The 18,560-nt window shown below is 49.1% G+C and overlaps 6 protein-coding genes across 6 annotated transcripts; 2 read left to right on the top strand and 4 right to left on the bottom strand.

Annotated features, from left to right (window-relative positions):
- Positions 1 to 511: 511 nt before the first annotated feature.
- Positions 512 to 1,097, top strand: EI90DRAFT_3117594 (uncharacterized protein; the record flags this gene model as incomplete). The annotated part of the gene is made up of 3 exons (XM_039063008.1): positions 512 to 627; positions 672 to 790; positions 850 to 1,097. The coding sequence occupies 3 exons, from the start codon at positions 512 to 514 to the stop codon at positions 1,095 to 1,097; spliced, it is 483 nt and encodes a 160-aa protein (XP_038921431.1).
- Positions 1,098 to 1,239: 142 nt separating this feature from the next.
- On the bottom strand, positions 1,240 to 2,067 carry EI90DRAFT_2290882 (uncharacterized protein). The gene is made up of 3 exons (XM_039052833.1): positions 1,907 to 2,067; positions 1,513 to 1,855; positions 1,240 to 1,362 (listed from the first exon to the last, which is right to left on the bottom strand). Exons 1-2 carry the CDS (start codon positions 1,970 to 1,972, stop codon positions 1,532 to 1,534), a joined length of 390 nt encoding a protein of 129 aa, XP_038921430.1. The 5' UTR covers positions 1,973 to 2,067; the 3' UTR covers positions 1,240 to 1,362; positions 1,513 to 1,531.
- Positions 2,068 to 2,439: 372 nt separating this feature from the next.
- Positions 2,440 to 5,649, bottom strand: EI90DRAFT_3037952 (uncharacterized protein). The gene is made up of 13 exons (XM_039058828.1): positions 5,525 to 5,649; positions 5,428 to 5,472; positions 5,202 to 5,347; positions 4,951 to 5,148; positions 4,814 to 4,890; positions 4,649 to 4,749; positions 4,437 to 4,591; positions 4,294 to 4,382; positions 4,125 to 4,231; positions 3,867 to 4,063; positions 3,354 to 3,803; positions 3,107 to 3,303; positions 2,440 to 3,057 (listed from the first exon to the last, which is right to left on the bottom strand). The coding sequence occupies exons 1-13, from the start codon at positions 5,553 to 5,555 to the stop codon at positions 2,937 to 2,939; spliced, it is 1,914 nt and encodes a 637-aa protein (XP_038921429.1). The 5' UTR covers positions 5,556 to 5,649; the 3' UTR covers positions 2,440 to 2,936.
- Positions 5,650 to 6,468: 819 nt separating this feature from the next.
- Positions 6,469 to 8,270, bottom strand: EI90DRAFT_3012766 (uncharacterized protein; the record flags this gene model as incomplete). Its single annotated transcript, XM_039056591.1, has 12 exons — positions 6,469 to 6,561; positions 6,657 to 6,710; positions 6,885 to 7,004; positions 7,118 to 7,247; positions 7,293 to 7,305; positions 7,358 to 7,466; positions 7,521 to 7,534; positions 7,572 to 7,646; positions 7,668 to 7,733; positions 7,837 to 7,954; positions 8,001 to 8,093; positions 8,130 to 8,270. The coding sequence occupies 12 exons, from the start codon at positions 8,268 to 8,270 to the stop codon at positions 6,469 to 6,471; spliced, it is 1,026 nt and encodes a 341-aa protein (XP_038921428.1).
- A 3,809-nt stretch (positions 8,271 to 12,079) lies between these two features.
- On the bottom strand, positions 12,080 to 13,118 carry EI90DRAFT_3037941 (uncharacterized protein; the record flags this gene model as incomplete). The annotated part of the gene is made up of 6 exons (XM_039058827.1): positions 12,080 to 12,219; positions 12,281 to 12,512; positions 12,582 to 12,635; positions 12,737 to 12,830; positions 12,893 to 12,962; positions 13,034 to 13,118. Coding segments are annotated over 6 exons (671 nt in total), but the record flags the coding sequence as incomplete, so codon positions are not given.
- A 2,245-nt stretch (positions 13,119 to 15,363) lies between these two features.
- On the top strand, positions 15,364 to 17,833 carry EI90DRAFT_2289981 (general substrate transporter). Its single transcript, XM_039052830.1, has 17 exons — positions 15,364 to 15,650; positions 15,704 to 15,770; positions 15,822 to 15,844; positions 15,903 to 15,922; positions 15,977 to 16,156; positions 16,208 to 16,248; positions 16,316 to 16,400; positions 16,452 to 16,503; positions 16,556 to 16,609; positions 16,669 to 16,780; positions 16,844 to 16,961; positions 17,018 to 17,085; positions 17,141 to 17,219; positions 17,274 to 17,479; positions 17,534 to 17,587; positions 17,639 to 17,716; positions 17,773 to 17,833. Exons 1-17 carry the CDS (start codon positions 15,562 to 15,564, stop codon positions 17,797 to 17,799), a joined length of 1,353 nt encoding a protein of 450 aa, XP_038921426.1. The 5' UTR covers positions 15,364 to 15,561; the 3' UTR covers positions 17,800 to 17,833.
- The last annotated feature ends 727 nt before the right edge of the window (positions 17,834 to 18,560 follow it).

Genomic DNA, 18,560 nt, shown 5'->3' with positions numbered 1-18,560 from the left:
TACAGTCCTCAAGCCTTCCTCTGCGATTACTCCAAGTCGATGCTTAGATTACAACGACAGCCCGACTTGGGTACGGCCACAGACTTGATGCTCGTCAAGATTTTTCAAATTCTTGATTAGGCAGGACCCTCTATGACTCCGCAACATTAATTCTTGGTGTTCTTTAGTAACATGTCATATATGAAAACTTCGTTGTATACCTTATCGCAGCAATCTGCCGTATTTGCTCTTGCCGCCGGCCATTCGCGAAGCCGGAAACAGCGTTGATATCAGACATATCGTCTTCCAGTACATCCAGCTTTCCCTTTTCCCAAGCAGCAAAGGACTATATATGGGGTGACCGGTTAGTCGAAGAACCCTTATCTTTGGCTCCCATTCGCATCTTTCCGCATCCTCTTTCTGGAATATATTATGCAACGTCTAGCTCGCCTATCGAAGCCCCTAACGTACGGGAGCGCTAAGTGGTTTCCTTCCCTCTTGTGACACCTTGGGAGTTTGGAGCAGCCTCTTTATGTCGTTTCTCTCACATGAAGGCACACCTCCAATGTTCCTTGCCGGAGACGAGAGCGTGATCGAGGTTGGTGTTGATCACCACGTCCTTACGAAGCTGCCAGTCGTCGCGCGGCTGTAGGACGCTCAGAAACCAGAATGCGAGAGTGTTAAGACGTCAGTGCAGAGATTCTTGCCGGATCTGAAGTCGCTGAAGTCAAGCGGGGGCATATGTACGCTCAGAGGCATCGGTTTCTGGATGAGAATGCGAAAATTAAATACTGGGATGAGACGGCCCCTCGTATGTATTGTTTTGTATGCCTTATTTCTTTGCAGTTGCTAATTTCCTGTCACTTTCAGCCATCGATCCGACGTTTAACGTCTCAAAGGGGTGGTTTTCTCCATACTACCTGCATGCCACAAACCCAACTCCGTACATCAGCCATATCTGCCTCACTCAACCCTTCATCATTGCCACGGAAGGACCACTTCTGTGGCATGACGGCAACCATTGCTCTTACTGCGAATCCCTTTCTATCGTAAATCCCCTCTGTTTGGACGAAACATTGCCTTCCAGGTTGGTCTCGTCGAAATGTCTCCATGGGTAATGGATTTTTGTCGCCCGGCCTCTACGCCAATCCCAGATCCGTCACTCTACTGAATGACTGTCATGTTTTTCGGTAACTCTGCTCCCGACCCCCCTCATCGGATGGTCTTCCTTACGGCGACCGAATGAGTATTTCATGGATTTTACTATTCGAAATATGATTCCGACGTTGTTGTTGCCTGCAGGCCGCACTGGCGTCCCGGTTGTGGCTTGGGACAGCGTCACGTTGGGAAATGTAATGGAGGGAGACTACAGCAAGAATAGGTCTGCCAAGAGAGGTGTCAACAAGAGAGGGGTAAGTGAATGGACTCGGAGGAAAGCAGCAACGAGAACCCAGTACCCGACACCTCTTCGAAATCTAAGACTTCATGCTATTATGGGAAGAATCGGGCAAACCTCTCAATAGAAGAACATACATTTTATCGTATCTCAAAACTATAATAGATTCCAGTTCCATCTCTGCCGAGCGGATGAACACACATGTTTGGAGAGCAGTTGCATGTCTTGTTGGTAAATGTGGAGGCTTGATGGGAGGTGCAGATTTACGATCAAATCATGACACGACCTCGTTGCATACCGCCACTGGGGGTGCCACGGTGCTCCAACTTTGGGATTGTTTGCACTGGTATCATCTTCGTGGGCCCGGGAAGTACCAAACGAGAGGAATCCGGGGAGAAGGAAAGGATTAGAGGCATGAGCGGGATCGTATTCCTGAAACTTCGTGCTTCGCGAGGTAGAGATGCACTTAATTAGTTGCTCCTTGGTACCCATGAGTACGTGCCATGCTCATTTCGAACTACCTGCACATACATAGCCAACGATTACCAGTTGCTGGAATGATCGTTTCCGCACTCTTCGAGTTCCAACCCGTGACATTGACTCCAAGCCAGACAGAGCGGTCTGCTTGAACCACTCTCTTGAGTTACACGATCACGGAGCCAGCTAGATATATCCATCACCGACAATGAGATCGATTCGTTCACTCGTGCATCGAGCATCGCGTTTCGTGGGCTATCTCGGTGAACTCCTTTCAAGGATACACATAAAGGCTGCTTCAACTTGGGATCCTAACCCGAACTGCTGATACTTGCTATTTCAGTTTCCGAATTGCAACGTATTTATAACTAAACACCAAAGTCACAGACGCCAAGAAATGCAGCTCAACTTGGATTGTACCACACTGATTTCGCCTGGCGGTGCTGTAGCCTGCGAAGGAGATTGCACAAGGCTAGTAACCGAGGTATGCCAGCCGCTAGCGTCATGTCGCTGCTATCATAGCAAGATCGTGTGTAATTGCATTTGCCGAAGGTGAGAAAGCCAGACAACATAGGGGTATAGCATAAGCACAAAATATGGAGCGTAAAGCACAACGGATAAAGGAACCGACAAGGGTGAGACATGAGACAGTGCGCCACGACGACGAACCACGAACACAAGTCCAGAGCCCGTTGTGATGAAGTAGGGATGAGAGATGTGATCCAGAAGTGCTGGCCAGAAGTCCCGGTGGTATGTGTAGGTGAGAGGAAGAGGTTGTTGGAGGGTATAAAGATGCATCGACATTTACTGAGAATTACGAGGACGATGACCAGAACTACGGCGACTAGAAGCCTCAATGGACGTAGAGCTAGGTTTTGGACAGGACGATCACGAAGCCGAAAAACGAAAGGGAACACCAGTGTCTAGGACGATAAACAGGATAGGAGGTCATTCGAAGGCGAAGCAGGCATGGGATATCATGATGCTACCGTGCACTGGCTGCAGCTTCGAATTTAGAGTATCAGTAGCAGGATGGCATGGTCTTACAACTGACCCGCTAAGGAACCTCGAAGGGAAGATGGCTCTAGTTTCTAAACCCATTTCCCCCCAACTCAAAGAACACTAAAGTAGGGATAGGTTTTCGTGGGGTTTGACTGCGCGAGCCTAGGTAGCAATACTGTAGATCCGGACGTGCATTAGGATGTCTGGAAGAACGATTAGAAGCTTGGAGTCTCAATCAAGACCACATCTTACTGTGATGCAATATGCTGGAGGATGGAGTCCTCATCGCTGACCCCTTCATACCCACAAAGGAGACACCCCCACCATTTGTTGATTATTATGTTCGACATTCTGAATGATATGAGCTCCTGCCCTTCCAGAATCCTCCATTCCACAGACTTCTTCTTGTTGATTATGCCGAGGTTGTGGTCTGTATGAAGGTGCTTTACCTTCTCGTAATATGAGTGAAGTGAAATTATGAGGCACCCAGTTTACGTACAGCTTCTACAGCTTCAAATACCTTGCCTCCCTGATTAGCTTGAACACAGGTAAGACATTCGACCCAGATATCTTCTTCCAGAAGTTGTCCAAAAGTCATGGTATTAGGGTCGTGTCCGGCTAAGATGATGATATCGCTCATAACGGCCGATCCAAGCTCGTCCCAGCACCAATCACCACGATCCGCGAGGCGAGGGTACCGGATGATGCTTGAATCTGACAGTCTCACAAAAAGAGTTCGAGCCAGTTCTAACGTTTCTCGAGCAGACGACAGTCTGAGCTCCTCAGGGATCAATTTCAGTAACCCCATCTTGGAGCTCATCGAGTGGTTATTGGCAATGTCCTCGAAGCGGAGCATTAAAGCGTCCCATATGATGTCGGGCACCCCAGAATCATGGGGGAGACCCGGAAGATGATGTAAGTTCAATTTCAAGATATCAACCAGAGAATCCTTTGATGATAGGGATGTCAGTCGAAACACAACTACTAGGTCGATGCAATTCAAACATCCCACCTCAATTTCAGGAATTGTCCATATACCAAAAGGAGGGGGCCAAAACTCATTGCCCGGATCACGGCATTCATACCAGGACCGATAATTTGAGATAATGCATTCCTTTGATTCCTTCGCCTTATGAAGGAATCGGTCCAGGCAAGACTGTTCATGCGATCGAGCTGCACCAACAGCATGTCGTTCTATCCCGGCCCACTCTACAGCAAATGACTCCGATCAACCCAGTGATCAAGACCAAGGATAAATTAGATAACTTGCCCTTATCCGTCAAGTATTTGGATACTCGGAGTCCTGGGAATCCTTCGAAAATCGCCAGATCAATGAATTCCTTGGCAAATCCCATATTCTCCAATCTCAACCTCACGCTGGAGTCCAGCAGTCAGTTCAATCAGTTGTGCTGAGTAACACTGATAGAATGAGAACCCACGCTGCTGAGCGTTCCCGCCGGACAGCACGTAATTCATCTTGACGACCGGAAACACGCCTTTGAGCCCATTGCGTGCACAATTTTGCATGCTAAACCAAAATAATTATAATCCAGAGTGGAGATAGAGATGGAAATAGCCATACCGCATCCAATGCCTGCTTTTTCTCCTTTTGATCCGAGACATACACCGCCCACTCCTCATCTGTGAGTTCCTCTGCCTTCAACTTAAAGGCATTAGCCTCGCTAATCGGACAAACACACATCAGGCCAGTCTTCCTGCCAATGTACGCCTCATAACCTGTTGGATAACGAAATTAGGGGGATTTGTTATAGTTGAGAGCAGGGCCTCACTGACGGGAGACCCTAGCTTGGTGAAGGATGGCATAATATTTTTGATGCATGCGAAGACATTTTAAGGAGCCAAATAACCACATGTCATAGTACTCTGAACGAAGCCTGAGATGATCATGTAATGTTAGTGATGGCTGGTGGACGAAAAAAGTCTTTGTTTTCAACATACACACCGCCACGGCACTTACGACACCATCGTTTCCGCAAATACCAGTTGGTAGCCGAAGGCGTAAAGGTCCCACAGTTCTGCAGATCACATAGAGAGACAGTAAGAAAAGGAGGGAAGGGAAAATATTTCCCTCGCACCTGGCAATTAGAGCCAAAGCCCAACAAAGCATATTTTTGTTCCGTGAGATCTGGATGGATCGGGGGCATGTCCGGAGCACACTCCTCCCGAGCTGCTTTCCACGCCCAAGCAACACCTGGTCTTAGGAGATACTGCGCAAAGACCCTTGCAGAACGCACGAGGTGAAGTAGGTCGCGAGGCCCGAGGTGGGAACAAATCTGGGATGATGATGAAGTTTTTGAAATACGTCCAGGGAGGATCCAACACTTACTTCAAGAACGATCTCGAGCGGCATTTTCTCCATGAGAAATCGCAACCTTCCACGCTTCCTCTTCCCAGAAACACATCCTTCGCCTTTCGAACCTTGATGCTCCCATTTAGCCTTCTTAGCGGACTGGGGGTGATCCGATTCTTCCCCTGCAGAAAAAAGAACATGTGGACCAGAACGTCAACGAATTAAGTCTCGTACTTGTCTACGTCATGCTAGTAACGCTCACCATTAGGCACTTCTGCATCTGGCTCATTAATAATGAGCGTGTTCACTGGTGAGTCCACATTTTAGCATCAATACTCGCACTCTGTGAATGAACCTGCCTTTAATGGCATTGGCGACGTCCCCAGCCATGATAGATTAACTCTCGGTGACACTCAAGAGTATGAGTCAGTTAGTCGCGTGGTGGGAAGTGCATCCACTAGCAGACAGAAGGAAGATTAATTCGGTCAGGCAGAACGGTATATATTGCCAAGACCAGGTGCCCAGAGGAAATCATTTTTGGAAATGCGCCCGCGCGCCTAATAAGCGGCAGTCCCCGACTCTGTCTGTCGTTCGCCAGGAAATGCCGAGTTTGGACATCTGGCGTCCACAATCGAGGGTCGTAAGACGGTCTATCTAACATTGCAGAGGCTGGAGTCTTGCCTAGTAAGATGGAAGGGCAGCGCTACTTTTACGGTTTTGCCTATTTCCGTCACCATTTTCTCAATGGCAGCACTCCACCCGATCTGGCGGTGTCGGGGCGAGACGAACATTCCACAGAGTAGAGGTAGGGCCCTAGCCCGAGCTGCCAAAGGGATGTTGATCATGAGGCGCTGTAAAGCAATAACGCTATATCACAAATAGGCCGTTATGGCTTGCATTTAATTCAAACTATGACACCGATCAATCGTTTGTCCGAAGAAGTACACTCTGGTCTAATTTGGCGACCAAGTAGTGGCATCTGGCACTGACTGCATGCGATGCTCTGGCCTGAGCTTGGCTTCGGAGTTTGCGCGCCCTCATCTGCTTGTGACCACCCCGCAAGCCTTATGGACATTCTACGGTTTCGCATGCGGGCCAACTCAAACTAGCCTATCTATCCTCCTTCCATTCGCTACTCCATGATTATTTGGAGAACAAAACTTCGTCGTGCATGATTGGGAGGTTCACGTTTATTTTCTGCCGGGTTGTGGCTTCTTCCTCCTGTGAAGGAGAACAAAAAATTTGTTGTTCTGCCTTGTTGACAGTATGAGTCAATATCTGGAGTACGGTGGCAATATGCTGCTCAGGATTTACCAGGCAGCTCTAAACATTGTCGAAGGACTCTGAGCAGCGTAAAGTAACTCGCCAGCTTGTCTCCAGGAATCCCATTAGAAGTCTCGAGTAAACACATTTCCAAGAAAAATGATACAGCCAAGTCATCCCCATCGGAGGGGTCGATTGAACATTCAGCCATTCCGTGTGCACGCGCACCTGATTTGGCTGCATCCAGTATAGGTATCCCACCCGCCGATCCACTAGCGAGACCTTGACAGGCAGCCATAGTTCTTTCATTGCAATGTGACTCGCTTCCCCACAACTTTTAGCTATAGCCCCACAGGAAGTTTGTTCAGTATCTCGATCCCAATCACTCGATCAAACTTAAATGTCTTCACAAGTGCATGAATTCGAAGATGGCGAGACGGTGCCCGAGGCACATACGTGTCTGCCTTCACCGAAGGTGCTAAGGTTGTTCCATCCAGAAACCGTTGCTTCAGGGTGTGTCGTTCGAATCGCTGTCTTAAGCCAGCGAGCAGGAATAAACTCTGTCCCATCTGGGCCCTAGAGGCTCCGATGCGCATTGATAGCGATGCGCGGAACGGCCACTATCCGAAAATGAGTGCGGTGTTGGTCAGCCCAGACGGCCTTGACTGCATTGATGGATCGATGCATACCTGTCCCTTGTGTATGCGTATCGAGTGGATCTGTGTACCGTCCTTGGTATGGATAGGCTGACCGAGAGGAATGACATCAGCTTCGACAGCAATTTGGTCGCCCGAGGGGCGCGGGGGGAATAATCGCGTACTACATATCGACGGAGTGACCAGATGGCAAGACAAATGGACATACCTTTTCTTCGTGACTGCATCAAGCAACCTGTTTTTTGTTATGAAAATCGCCGAATGTTGGCTTACGCTCAAAAACTTCAAATTCTGCCCAAAGTTCATCTTGCACGCTGGGTGCTGCGCTAGAGCGTGTATCATGCAATTCAGTATTGTAGCCGTCGTTTCCTGTCCTGCAAAGCTAGGAAGGGCATTTCAAAGTGTGGGATGATACTCATGTATCACTATCTCTCACATGAGGGTTGTGACCTAGAAGGGTTTCGTGAGAACCCAGGTGCAAGCTGACCCAGATCATAGGCATCTGGATGAACATGATCCAAAACCTCGTCTATTGATGCTTGTCCGTTCCTGTTGTAGCATTCTACACTCGACCAGGGCGTACCGATGGAGTCAGATAGAACATTATCAGCGGTGCTGTCCCCTAATTCCGCTATCCTCTTCTTTACCACTTCTTTATAGATCCAAATGGAAGCGTTAAGATGAAAGGAAGTACACGGAGAACTTTCAAGGGTGCCTTGGTGGCGAAGGTGAATCAAAGCTGAGTAACGCACAGCGAAGCCAATTAGGGTCATGCATACCAAGTATGACTTGATGCACCAATGTGCGAAAGATCCTTTTGGCTTCGCCTGATTCACCGAGACGGAAGTCATAATTGAATGCTTGCAGAATCTAAGGTGTGCGAGCCCTAAACCGTTTTCAACTCATTGCTACCCACGTTGCTCTGAACTTCCAATCCACGATATTTAGCATCGTCGGACAAGACACCTCGCCCCCTGAACCGTGCTCCTGATAATCGCCTACTATGTAACTAGAAACAGTGCCAGCAACCAGAATTCATTCACACATGAACGGATGCTTTGCCCCACAAGCCGCCTGGATGACTGTCATCTCCATTACTCGAACTTTTTGTGCGCGATTTTTGCAAAGTAGGACGTGTAGAAACAGGACTACGGAGACGCGCGGAAAATAGGAACGCGAGTTTCATTTCCCCTCCGCCCAGGGAATGCTTCTGCCTCGAAAGACAGGCGAATTGACATAAAGGTGTGGGCTCTTGACAAGAAGATGGGAGAGAGCAAGAGGTCCGAGGCAACAGGCTACCCAGTATGATGTAACCTACGTATCTGGATGCTGAATAATTGCTCGGATCAGGCTGAGAAAGTAGACATGCCCCAAAGCCCCTTTATTCTCCGGCAGACCAACCCATCTCACGAGCACATCTCCATAGTTTCAATAGAACCATGGCCCTTAGACTGAGTGTGTGAATGGCGTGTAAGATACCTCAAGCAGAGGCACGAATGCCAACTGACAGGATATGGGAGATGATCGATATCCGTCGTTGTGACAATCTTTAGACAGAGTGTAGCATAGCATATCAAACGATGAGAGAAATGAAGGAACCGGAAAGCACGAGCTGTCTCGTCCTATGAACGCTGGAAGAGATGGATATGCACGTAAATCTGTTAGGAGAGCCAATGAACGACGGATAATACAGGACCTAGCAGAGGTTCTTTATCCATTCACCAGCACAGATCCCAACAATGGCGCTATTACAGTCAACGACGATCGACCTTAACAAGCTTTTTGTGAATGCAGAATATGTGCCACCCGTTCCCCCACCGAACTTCGCGACACCAGCCTCCCCTCCACTCTCGAGCACAATTGGGCACATGAGTGACCTATCAACGATGGCCCTGCAGACGGAACGATCGGATGGCACCGCTGTAGAAGTGACCGAGGCGAGCTCTTCCGCTCAAAAGAGCGACTAGACTTCACCGGAAGTGCAGATTTCAAGCTTATTTTATTGTTCTCTTTATTTATATACGGGTTCTGACAACTAATCCCTAATCCCTAGATGTGAGTCGTCAACATCACAGGAGGGCAGCTGCAAGCGTTGAGCGGGTCGCTTATCACATCGAGGGATGTCATTAAAACTCGTATATAAATACTAAAAGATAAATAGGACGGTAAAATAAGCCTTGTGCGCAACGGAGCGATAGAGTAGCGTGGCGACGACCCCGATACACGTTGAAAGGTCGGACTATTGAAGAAAATAAAGTCAGAAAAGACGAAAATGCAAAATGCAAAGATGGCACAGAGGCCGAAGCGCAACAGTAAGCGCGAAGGCACAAGGGCCGATGGCATTGAAGCCGAAGGCACGGAGGCCGAAGCATCCAGCAGGACACAAACAAAAGAAAAGAATACAACGTACCGATACAAAAAGACAGCTAAAACAAACCTAGCAAATACCGAGGTATGATTAGAAAAAGAAACTGAGCATACACCAAAATCAGCATATGAGAGGCGATAAGTAGATATGCCGTACGCGAGGTCAAAGAGAGTTTCCGGTGTGCCGCGGACAGGACGGAAACCAGAATACTGGAACCCGAGGTCGCTCTTTTGAGCAGAAGAGCTCGCCTTGGTCACTTCTACAGCAGTGCCATCCGATCATTCCATCTGCAGGGCTATCATTGATAGGTCACTCATGTGCCCAATCGTACTTGAGAGTGAAGGGGAGGCTGATGTCATGAAGTTCGGCAGGGGAATGGATGGCACATATTCCGCATTCGCAAAAAGGTTGTTAGGGTCGATTGATCGTTGTTGACTGCATAAGGAGTCGGGGTCCCTCTGCTCGGTCCCATATTGTTGGTGCGTCGTTCATTGGGCCTGGTTCCAACGTTACGGTACTTGTTGCGTCCACGTGTACCGCATCGAGTGTAAGGGCTTCCACAGTGGGGTGGTGCCCGGTCTCGGTTGAAGTAGGGGGATGTAGGTGGAACTGGTGGGCGCGTAAATCTGTGAGGAGAGCCGATGACCGCGCCAGAGTTCAGGATAGCCTGCAGGTAGGGTGAACGAAGCGCATGGGACTCGATTGCATTAAGGTGAGATTGTTAGCTTCCACCCACCGTGCCCAAAACTTCGGTTCAGGACCAGGAGTTGTGTTGCCAGATTCTATCATGGCGAGGTGGCAGCATAATCTCTTGATTCCATACCAGGTACCAGTGTGAACCTGGGTTTTACCTTCGCGGTAGACCCTCTCCTGGGTGAAATGATAGTGTGCGAATGGGGAGTGAACATTGTAGCGTGTGCGTGGCTAGGGGGAGTCGATATGGGGGGGTTGGTCAAGCTGGTAGCGAATATTATAGTCCTTTTATACATTCAGTTATGTCTGCTATTGGGGTATTTTCTTGTTGTAATTTCGTAATGTCGCTTACCCCTAAGACATCCCCAAATAATCATTCAGAGCCGCACCCTCAAGTTAGCAGGATTTATTACAAGATCGCGAGCCATCGATAAAAGGAACCCGCGGAGACAGACACAGTCGGGAGGACAAAGGAGCAGTCTGATGGGAACCCCACGCGGGGTAGGATAAACATCCCAAACGACGTAGTCGCTTTAGCAAAGACACACACGCAGCACAGACAGGATCCCGTCAGCCCGACCATACCAACCTGTAACCCTGATCCTGTATACAGTATAATCGATCCCCCTCATTGCCAGTGTGTGCCCTGGGCCAGCCGCACTGCCACGTAGCAACGTTGCGGGGTAACAAATCTAAATACAACAACAACAACAACAGGATGAGCCACGCTGCTCCTTCAAAGTAGGTATATCGCAAGGTTCAAGTGAGGAACGTGGGCTACACGTCGCACGATGTTTCCCACCGTGACCCCACAGGGAAACGGACGCCCCCAGTGCGTGTCGCACTGTCATGGAGTCAAGGATAGTGTCCTGCCTGGTCTAAGGGGATGTAGCCTGCAAAGGAACGCGAAGATGCTGTATATTAGTATGAAGGGACGAATGTCGCAGTAAATACAAACGTTGCGCGGCCCTGCACTGGAGGGGAACCTCGGACGTAAAAAGCAAGAACCTGGTGAGTGTTGCATGCAAGGATCATCTGCGCCATGCTGCCCGGTGTTGTTGGGGAGTATCCCAGCTTCTAATAATCCAACGGCGTTTTGCAATCATGCCCTTCCCTCGGCTCCGCAGGGGGTTTTATCAAAATGATGATCGAACCAGCACCCTGGAGATCTCAAGGCATCGTAACAGTGCACATGTAAGCAGACGTACATGCCATGCATGTTATTGATATATGGGGAATATGTAACGTCCCGGCCGATCAAGACGCCTCGAGGCAAAGCCGCCAACACAGGAAGGCTCCACCCATAACTTGACGCGATCCTTCCCCATCGATTCTGATGATACAAACGGCCATCATCGTGGATCCTTAATCCCGACGAGGTCCATTCTGAGCCATCCAATCTCGGAAGGCAGAATCCCACTTGACTTCCTGCAGTCTATACACTACGGTACTCTGGGGTGCATCACAACCGAGATGAACAATAATAAAATGCCCAATTGGGGGATTGTCCCCGCGACCTGGGGTTGGGCGAGAAGTAGTAGCCAAAAACCATCAAGATTGGTGAAACACAATCGATAATAAGTAACAGGGAAGAAACAACATAAGGAAGATGGGGAGAAACAGACACGAAATAAACATATATAATCACTGCGCAGATAATGGGCAACACGGGAATGATCATTTGGATTTTCCGAAACCGCCAAACGAATCCAATGCACTGTCATTGCACTTGTACTATACTGCGGAGTCCATGCCGTAAAGAGGAGAATGAAGATTGCTCAGCTGACGACGACAAAATCCATCCCTGCACCGACAGCAACAGGAAGTAACTCTGAAAAGAAGGGGAAGTCCTCAACACTCGGGGATTCAACGGACACTAGCAATTCCTCTGCCTCACTAGCCCTAAGATTTCGACACGTCGGAACAAAATAAGTTCCTTTAAGCAAGGACTGCTGCGCCAATGAAACCAAGGGCGCCTGCAACACCCCATTGAGCGGCAGCGGTGGGCATCGCAGCGCCACGGGAGGAAGTGCTAGTGCTTGGGGACGGGCTAGTTGCGCTGGAGGCCTTAGACCTAGTTGATTGACAATAGATCGTTCGTCATGAGTGCTCACAGCATAACAAGAGATACATACGTTGTCGAACTGCCATGAGAGCCCGTACCAGTGCTCGAGGTAGAGCCTGTGGTAAGGACAGTGGTACTGAGTCCAGTTGTAGTAGATCTCTCGCCAGAAGTAGAGGTGCCACCCGGAGTGGAGGAACCACCTGACGTAGAGGAGCCACCTGCAGTGGAGGAGCCGCCCGGTGTGGAGGAGGGGGATTGGCCGACGCAGGATGAGTTGCCAGAATTCTGGACCGTGATCGGAGCTAGAAAATGAGCGGGGAAGGATTCCGTAAATTCCCGGGCGTGCCAAGAAAGCGAGATGTAGGACGTACAAGAATATTGAAGGTTGCCTTGGGTGTCACGGATCTGAAGAGTGATGTAGGTTCCTGGAAATAAAAAACGGAAAAAAAAAAAGGTCAGAGGCGAGTCCAAGCCGACACCAATTCATTCATGAGCCACGACCACATCCGAAAACAAGGACACGCACCCTGCGCTAAATTGCAAAGCCAAGAATATGACTGGTCGCTCGACGTAATAATATCTTCAATGGGGGCAGAACCGGGCTGACCACCTGGAATAGCGTATATACATTATGACAACGTCAGCAGCCTTGAGCGCTTTCAAGAAGGAAAATGATACTTATAGAGATGGTGAAAGGGGGGTGGGTACCATACCACGTCAAAAGGGACACTGCACATTGGGTAACCCCAACGCTGAACGCGAAAAAGAGGTGAAACACAACGTCAACCTCACGTTGTCATGGATCATGTCCCAAATAACGCACGGTGTGTTAATGGAAGGGTCAAGTTGCTGAGCCAAGACGGCCGAAGCCAGGAAAGCGACGAAGGAGGTGAAGGGGAGGAACATCGCGAACGAGCTGAACGGCGAGGCAGAGACGACTGCGCACACACGAAACGACTTGGATGTTGGAGAGGAAGAGGGTTTTTAGGAATCAATCAATTTAAACGAATTCGGCCTTATGGGCTTAACTCCGGGATGCTGATCCACTCAATTAGCTCAGTCACAGGACAAAAATACAGGGATGAGGAAATACATCATCACAGTGTCATCATTTATTACGGACTCAGGCGGCATCTCAAAGGAAGTCAACCTCGCCATCTTACTACACGAATGAGCAGGCCAGTCAAATGTCCATACCCTCCAATATCTTCTGCTCGTTACTGGCTGCGGAACGACAATGAAAAAGGACACAATTTTCCGGTTGCCCTGAACTATTTTTGACGAGAACGTGAGTAAATATAGATGAGTGTGGGAACCCATTCAGAACCGGTGTTGCATTTGCCCAACAGGCTACCAACGTGCCATGCCACTGGTGGTAACCTACCTCCAGCCGCGTGGTGGAGCTGCAGGCAGGACTCTTCTGATGTTTGTGACGGAAAACTGGACACTGCTTTCCCAAGCTTGTCCCAAGCTGTGTTGGCTCTGAAGTAGGCAGGATCCCAGCCTCTACTAAAGTGCTCTGAAGCAAGACGCTTCGAAGAACCAGAATCATCCCTTTTGGGGCACTCCGAGCACTTGGTCTGCGAGACACAGACCAATAACAAGGATAATGGGGTCTGGAGAGAGGGTCGTGAGATGAACCTCTGACAAGCAAACAGAGGTCCTAATTATATTCATGCCATAATTACACACCCGGTTCTCGTACGAGCCGAATGAGTAGCTACACACGAGTCGGATGCGAATGAACGAACGAAAGAACTTGTGCGCAGATCCGGCCGAGTCAGGATCAGAACACCGGGACATTGCGCGGCGGCGGTGTTGAAGGGTGTACTTCTCTGACTTAGCATGATGGTTCGGGCACACCAGGAGCTTTGAGGAAGGAGCTGAGCTACTCTTTAAGGGGCTGCTTCCGATAATCCCGTCAAAGGTGATGTTGTACCCGAGAGTACAAGGTCCCGTGTGTCATGCGGGTGCCGCTAGGAAGACGGGAGGTAACGGTTCCGTCGTCCAAAATGAGGTCCCAGAGGGGACCTTGAGACGCCCTGATCCTTCCTGCAACTACGCTCTGCTTTCAGGCTGGAAAGCATGGGAAGATATATTATCGAAGATCGCAGCAGAGTCATCGTGTGGAGGAACCTTCTAACCTCTGCGGTGATAATGGCGGCAGTGATCTACGCTGGCGGACGACATTTCATAACAGCCGAGGGAGCAGGGAAATTGAGGCATCGGCGCCTGGGTACAGTTGAAAACACGAATACATGGACCCCCAGAGCGATCAGAAAGACTTGCTCTCTTGCTCCCATAAGCCTATCGCACACGTTAAATATACGCAACAAGCAACCCACTAAGGAGACTCTACTGTGTATTGGTGCCCCGACCCTTCCGGCAACCTTGAGATCGATCTCAGTCTTTATGATCTCAAGGTCGTATTCCGCAGAGTCGTTCGGCGGGAGGGTTATATGTATACCGCCCGTTCGCAGACTAGACACCTGAAGGCGGGGGGTTACTATGGTCCCGGTCACCTCATAAGAAGCTACATAAGTAGGGGGTTGATCGCAATATCAATCATCCAAATGCCATGGGGAAACGTAGATCAAATAAGTGCGACATGCATATATATAATGCGGCTAAATAGGTCATGCCCCGGTCTTCGGCTTGATATCTATGGATACTGGGACCACTGTAACTGCTGAGATGCTGTAAATGTAATCGATCCTCTTTTGGTGCCAAGAAAGGCTACGATGGAATCGTGAGGACACGGGCACATCTCTCTCATCACGGAACACTCCCAATATTATGAATGAATCGCATCCAAGTTCCAAAGTACATATGTGGCTATCGTGGCGGGAGGCGGCGGCGTGGGCCCGGTAGGACCCGAACAAAACGCGCTCTAATTGCCGCCCAATATCTTCACCTTGTTCACCATGCACGTGAACCGATTCAGAGTGCTTCATCGTTTCGATGTTCTGAGTATCTCAACAGGAACACTGGGAGCGGCTTTGGGGGCAATTAGGCATTTCCTCCGGGAATGTTTTCTCGGTCGACGCGGAAACGAAGGGTCGTACGCCCATGCAGAGCACTGCAAGGGCTCGCAAGTTAATTCCAAACCGTCGATGGTTCTCGGAGGCGTGGCAGCTTCCATACAAATTAACATTTCGGATGCGCGTTTTTTTTTTTACTCCTGTCGGCGAATATTTATCCACGGCGGTTCCACCCTTTCTGGGCTATAAACATACGAACGTGAGGGAATATTGAGCGGATCCCTCTCCCTCCGTGCGTGTTCGGTACCCTGGGGTCCCCGAGTCCGTAATTACTCTGAGAATTCCTATTTCTCCAGAACTGTCAAGCAAAATGCCTGATGTGCGCGTGATGAATCTGGCTCCCTCTGGGGGTTGGTGGAGCAACCGAGGCCTAATCTATTTGAACCTCTGCCTAGGCTTGTATGTTTCCATTTCCTTTATAGAGAGAGGTAGTGCCTTTAATTCGGTGATAGGTCGCTTATCACATCATACACTCATGGGTATGATGAGGCCATAGGAAATAGCTTGCAGATAATCCCTGTATGCCTGACTCTTAGCCCCCTTGTCACTTGTGCTGACATACTTCGACAGGCCTGGCAGAAGTACTTCAATCAGTGAGTGCCGACCACACTCAAGCTTTCTAGAAAGGCTCATTTTCGGGGGCTTACGTAGTCCCACTTCAAACATTCTCGGTGCGTAAACGCTTCTGACTTCAGTACCGGGCTAACTGAAATCACACTTTCCAGGCTTGATAATCTCCGCACAGAGCGTCGGGACCCTGGCAGCACTCCCAATTGTACCTTTCCTGTGTGATCAGCTTGGCCGAAGAAATACCCTCCTCTCTGGTGCCTTACTCATGTTATGGGGTATAGCGCTGCAGGTGACATCGACAGACCTTGCACAGTTCATCCTATCACGAGGATTAAGTAAGTACTCATGTATCCTTCTGGTCATTCCAAGGCCCTGAAGCAAACCAGTCGGATTTGGACTATGCTTTTCCACCAGTGCATCGCCTCTTGTAAGTTTCCCATTGGTCGTCGGTTTGCACTCTTATATTCACCACCTCTCCCCCCGTCTCGAAAAAGCTTATTGTTGAACTTGCACATCCAATGCAACGTGCGCGACTGACATCGTCGTACAATGCATTCTGCTACGTCGGAAGTATTACCGGTGAGATCATTTTCACCAATTCAAGCCGATGAAACTCAATGATCCCACCAGTGGCGTGGATTACATTTGGCACTTTCCGCATCCCGACGGCGTGGTCTTGGATGTATGCTTATTATTCACTGAGCGGGTGTATGGTGACCGATCCATGGCTTCAGACTGCCATCCCTCTTTCAAGCCCTTTCTCCCGTATTACAAGTTCTCTTAATTTGGTAAGTCCGCCGAGCCTTTGTTTGAGTGAAACCAGAACCTCGGCATGGCTCAATCCCAGGTTGACACCCGAGTCCCCTCGATGGCTTATCTCCAAGGGAAGAGACAGAGAAGCGGTTGAGATACTAGCCGCATACCATGCGAACGGTAACATTAAAGACCCCCTCATTCAGGTGAGCGGCCTGGAAGGAGATCATCTTCAGCTTTCTGCTGAGATTTTATGCCGCCAACTATAGCATGAGTACATGGAAATCAAAGACGCTCTCGCGACTGAGGAGAAAGCTAAGAAAGCGAGCACTTATGCGTCCCTTTTCACAAATTCCCAGAACTTCAAACGCATGCGGATTATCATTGGTTAGATTCCTATTCTCTTCTGTCGTTTCACTCTGAATGGCACAATATACCACCAGCACTTGGCTTCTTTAGCCAATGGAGTGGAAATGGGCTTGTGTCACATTACATTTCCATCATCCTAGATGTGAGCCGTCCTGATTTCTCCCCGAGCTTTGTCCTGACGATACCGATGTTTTCAGGATCTTGGTATCGATAAAGTTGAAGCGAAAACTACGATTAATGGATGTCTCCAAATTTTCAATCTGGCGATGGCTCTCGGTTTGTGCAGTGGTTATTTCCCATTGCATAGCGCCTAAGTCTGCTATCTCCTAGGCGCCGCCCTCTTTGTTGAACGCATAGGACGGCGAAAGTTGTTCCTGGCTTCGAACGCTGGCATGTTCCTTGCGTTCAGTGTTTGGGCTGCGTTTATTGTGCTTCGCACGGAAAAGGGATATCTTTGGACTCAAAAGGCCAGTGTTGCATTAATGTTCATCTTTTTTGGGTTCTATAACATTGCCTACATGCCCTTGCTTGTCACGGTAAGTGCCAGTCGTTGTGCGCCCCAACGTTGCCAATATCGGAAGTCCCCTTAGTATTGCCTCGAGATTCTTCCCTTCGAAATTCGAGCCAAAGGTTTTTCCGTAATGGTATGTGACCTTCAGAAGCAAGTTTAGATATTCTTATCTGTTTCTCGCCAGAACCTTACTGTCTCCGTTGCTCTGGCCCTCAACCAATACGTTAACCCAGTCGCTCTGGCGAGGTTCGGGTGGAAATTTGTACGGGAAGATACTTCCTTCCTCAGATGTTGTTGCCTAATGCTCCATTCGTATAGTACTTGGTGCAAGTATCACCAGATTGACATATGGAAAGCCTGTATGAAACCGCTTGTTTTCTAGCTATTCTGGCTGGTTGGCCTTCGAATTCCTTTACATCTTCCTGTTCCTGTACGAAACCAAAGGCTGCACCCTTGAAGAAATTGCTCGACTGTGTGAGCTATTTGTCTCCGGTTTTACTCTGTGGAAGTATTTTGACATCTTGCTCATAGTTGACGTTCCGGATACAAGCAATGAGTCGTTCAACCAAAGATCAATGTTCGAGCCGCTCCGAGCCCCACGACAGGAGATGAAAATCCAGGTTACGCGTGATCGCATCCTCCAGAGAGACCCCTAAATCACCAGTGGAAACACTACAAAGCTCTGGACTCTAGAGTTCTGCCTGAAGAAACAACGGAAACTGGGAAAGAGAGGAATGACCTGGTCGATAATCAGGACAAGGGCCTCGTGCCCGCATTAGGGATGGATCGCGGTTGACTTTGGGGTTGCATTGGAAGTGCCCACAGTAGAATTGACCAAACAGGCCAATTTTCGTTTTGAACTCTAACAAAGGGCGTTCCAATTCCAAATGAAAAATATTGATCCTGAATTGAACTCTGATGGTTTCAAACACTCTTAAGTGTGGCCAATTATGAGTATTTGAGGATGCCAGAGACGCGTAGGCCTCTATCCTGAACAACTCAAACACTGCCAGTTCGGACTCCGTAGTATTTTATTACGGAGGGGCCGACCGAGGCCGCAACAAATCCTAGCCGTGAACCAAATATTCACCAGATCTCCGTAGGGG

The sequence above is a fragment of the Cantharellus anzutake genome (assembly GCF_015039405.1).
Source record: "Cantharellus anzutake strain C23 chromosome Unknown EI90scaffold_6, whole genome shotgun sequence".
NCBI lineage: Eukaryota > Fungi > Basidiomycota > Agaricomycetes > Cantharellales > Hydnaceae > Cantharellus > Cantharellus anzutake.
The sequence above is the reverse complement of the archived record's forward strand: the minus strand, read 5'-3'. Positions and strand labels throughout refer to the sequence as shown.

Bases quoted from the DNA above. Each gene is read 5' to 3' on its own strand.
- EI90DRAFT_2290882 (XM_039052833.1), bottom strand. From the start codon at position 1,972: ATGTCACGGGTTGGAACTCGAAGAGTGCGGAAACGATCATTCCAGCAA. The intron at 1,856-1,906 runs GTATGTGCAGGT...ATGGGTACCAAG, and splicing joins AACTGGTAATCGTTGGCTAT to GAGCAACTAATTAAGTGCAT.
- EI90DRAFT_3037952 (XM_039058828.1), bottom strand. From the start codon at position 5,555: ATGGCTGGGGACGTCGCCAATGCCATTAAAG. The intron at 4,750-4,813 runs GTATGTTGAAAA...TGATCATCTCAG, and splicing joins CGTAAGTGCCGTGGCGGTGT to GCTTCGTTCAGAGTACTATG. The intron at 3,804-3,866 runs GTGGGATGTTTG...CTATCATCAAAG, and splicing joins GGACAATTCCTGAAATTGAG to GATTCTCTGGTTGATATCTT.
- EI90DRAFT_2289981 (XM_039052830.1), top strand. From the start codon at position 15,562: ATGCCTGATGTGCGCGTGATGAATCTGGCTCCCTCTGGGGGTTGGTGG. The intron at 16,249-16,315 runs GTAAGTTTCCCA...GTCTCGAAAAAG, and splicing joins CCACCAGTGCATCGCCTCTT to CTTATTGTTGAACTTGCACA. The intron at 17,086-17,140 runs GTGAGCCGTCCT...CGATGTTTTCAG, and splicing joins ACATTTCCATCATCCTAGAT to GATCTTGGTATCGATAAAGT.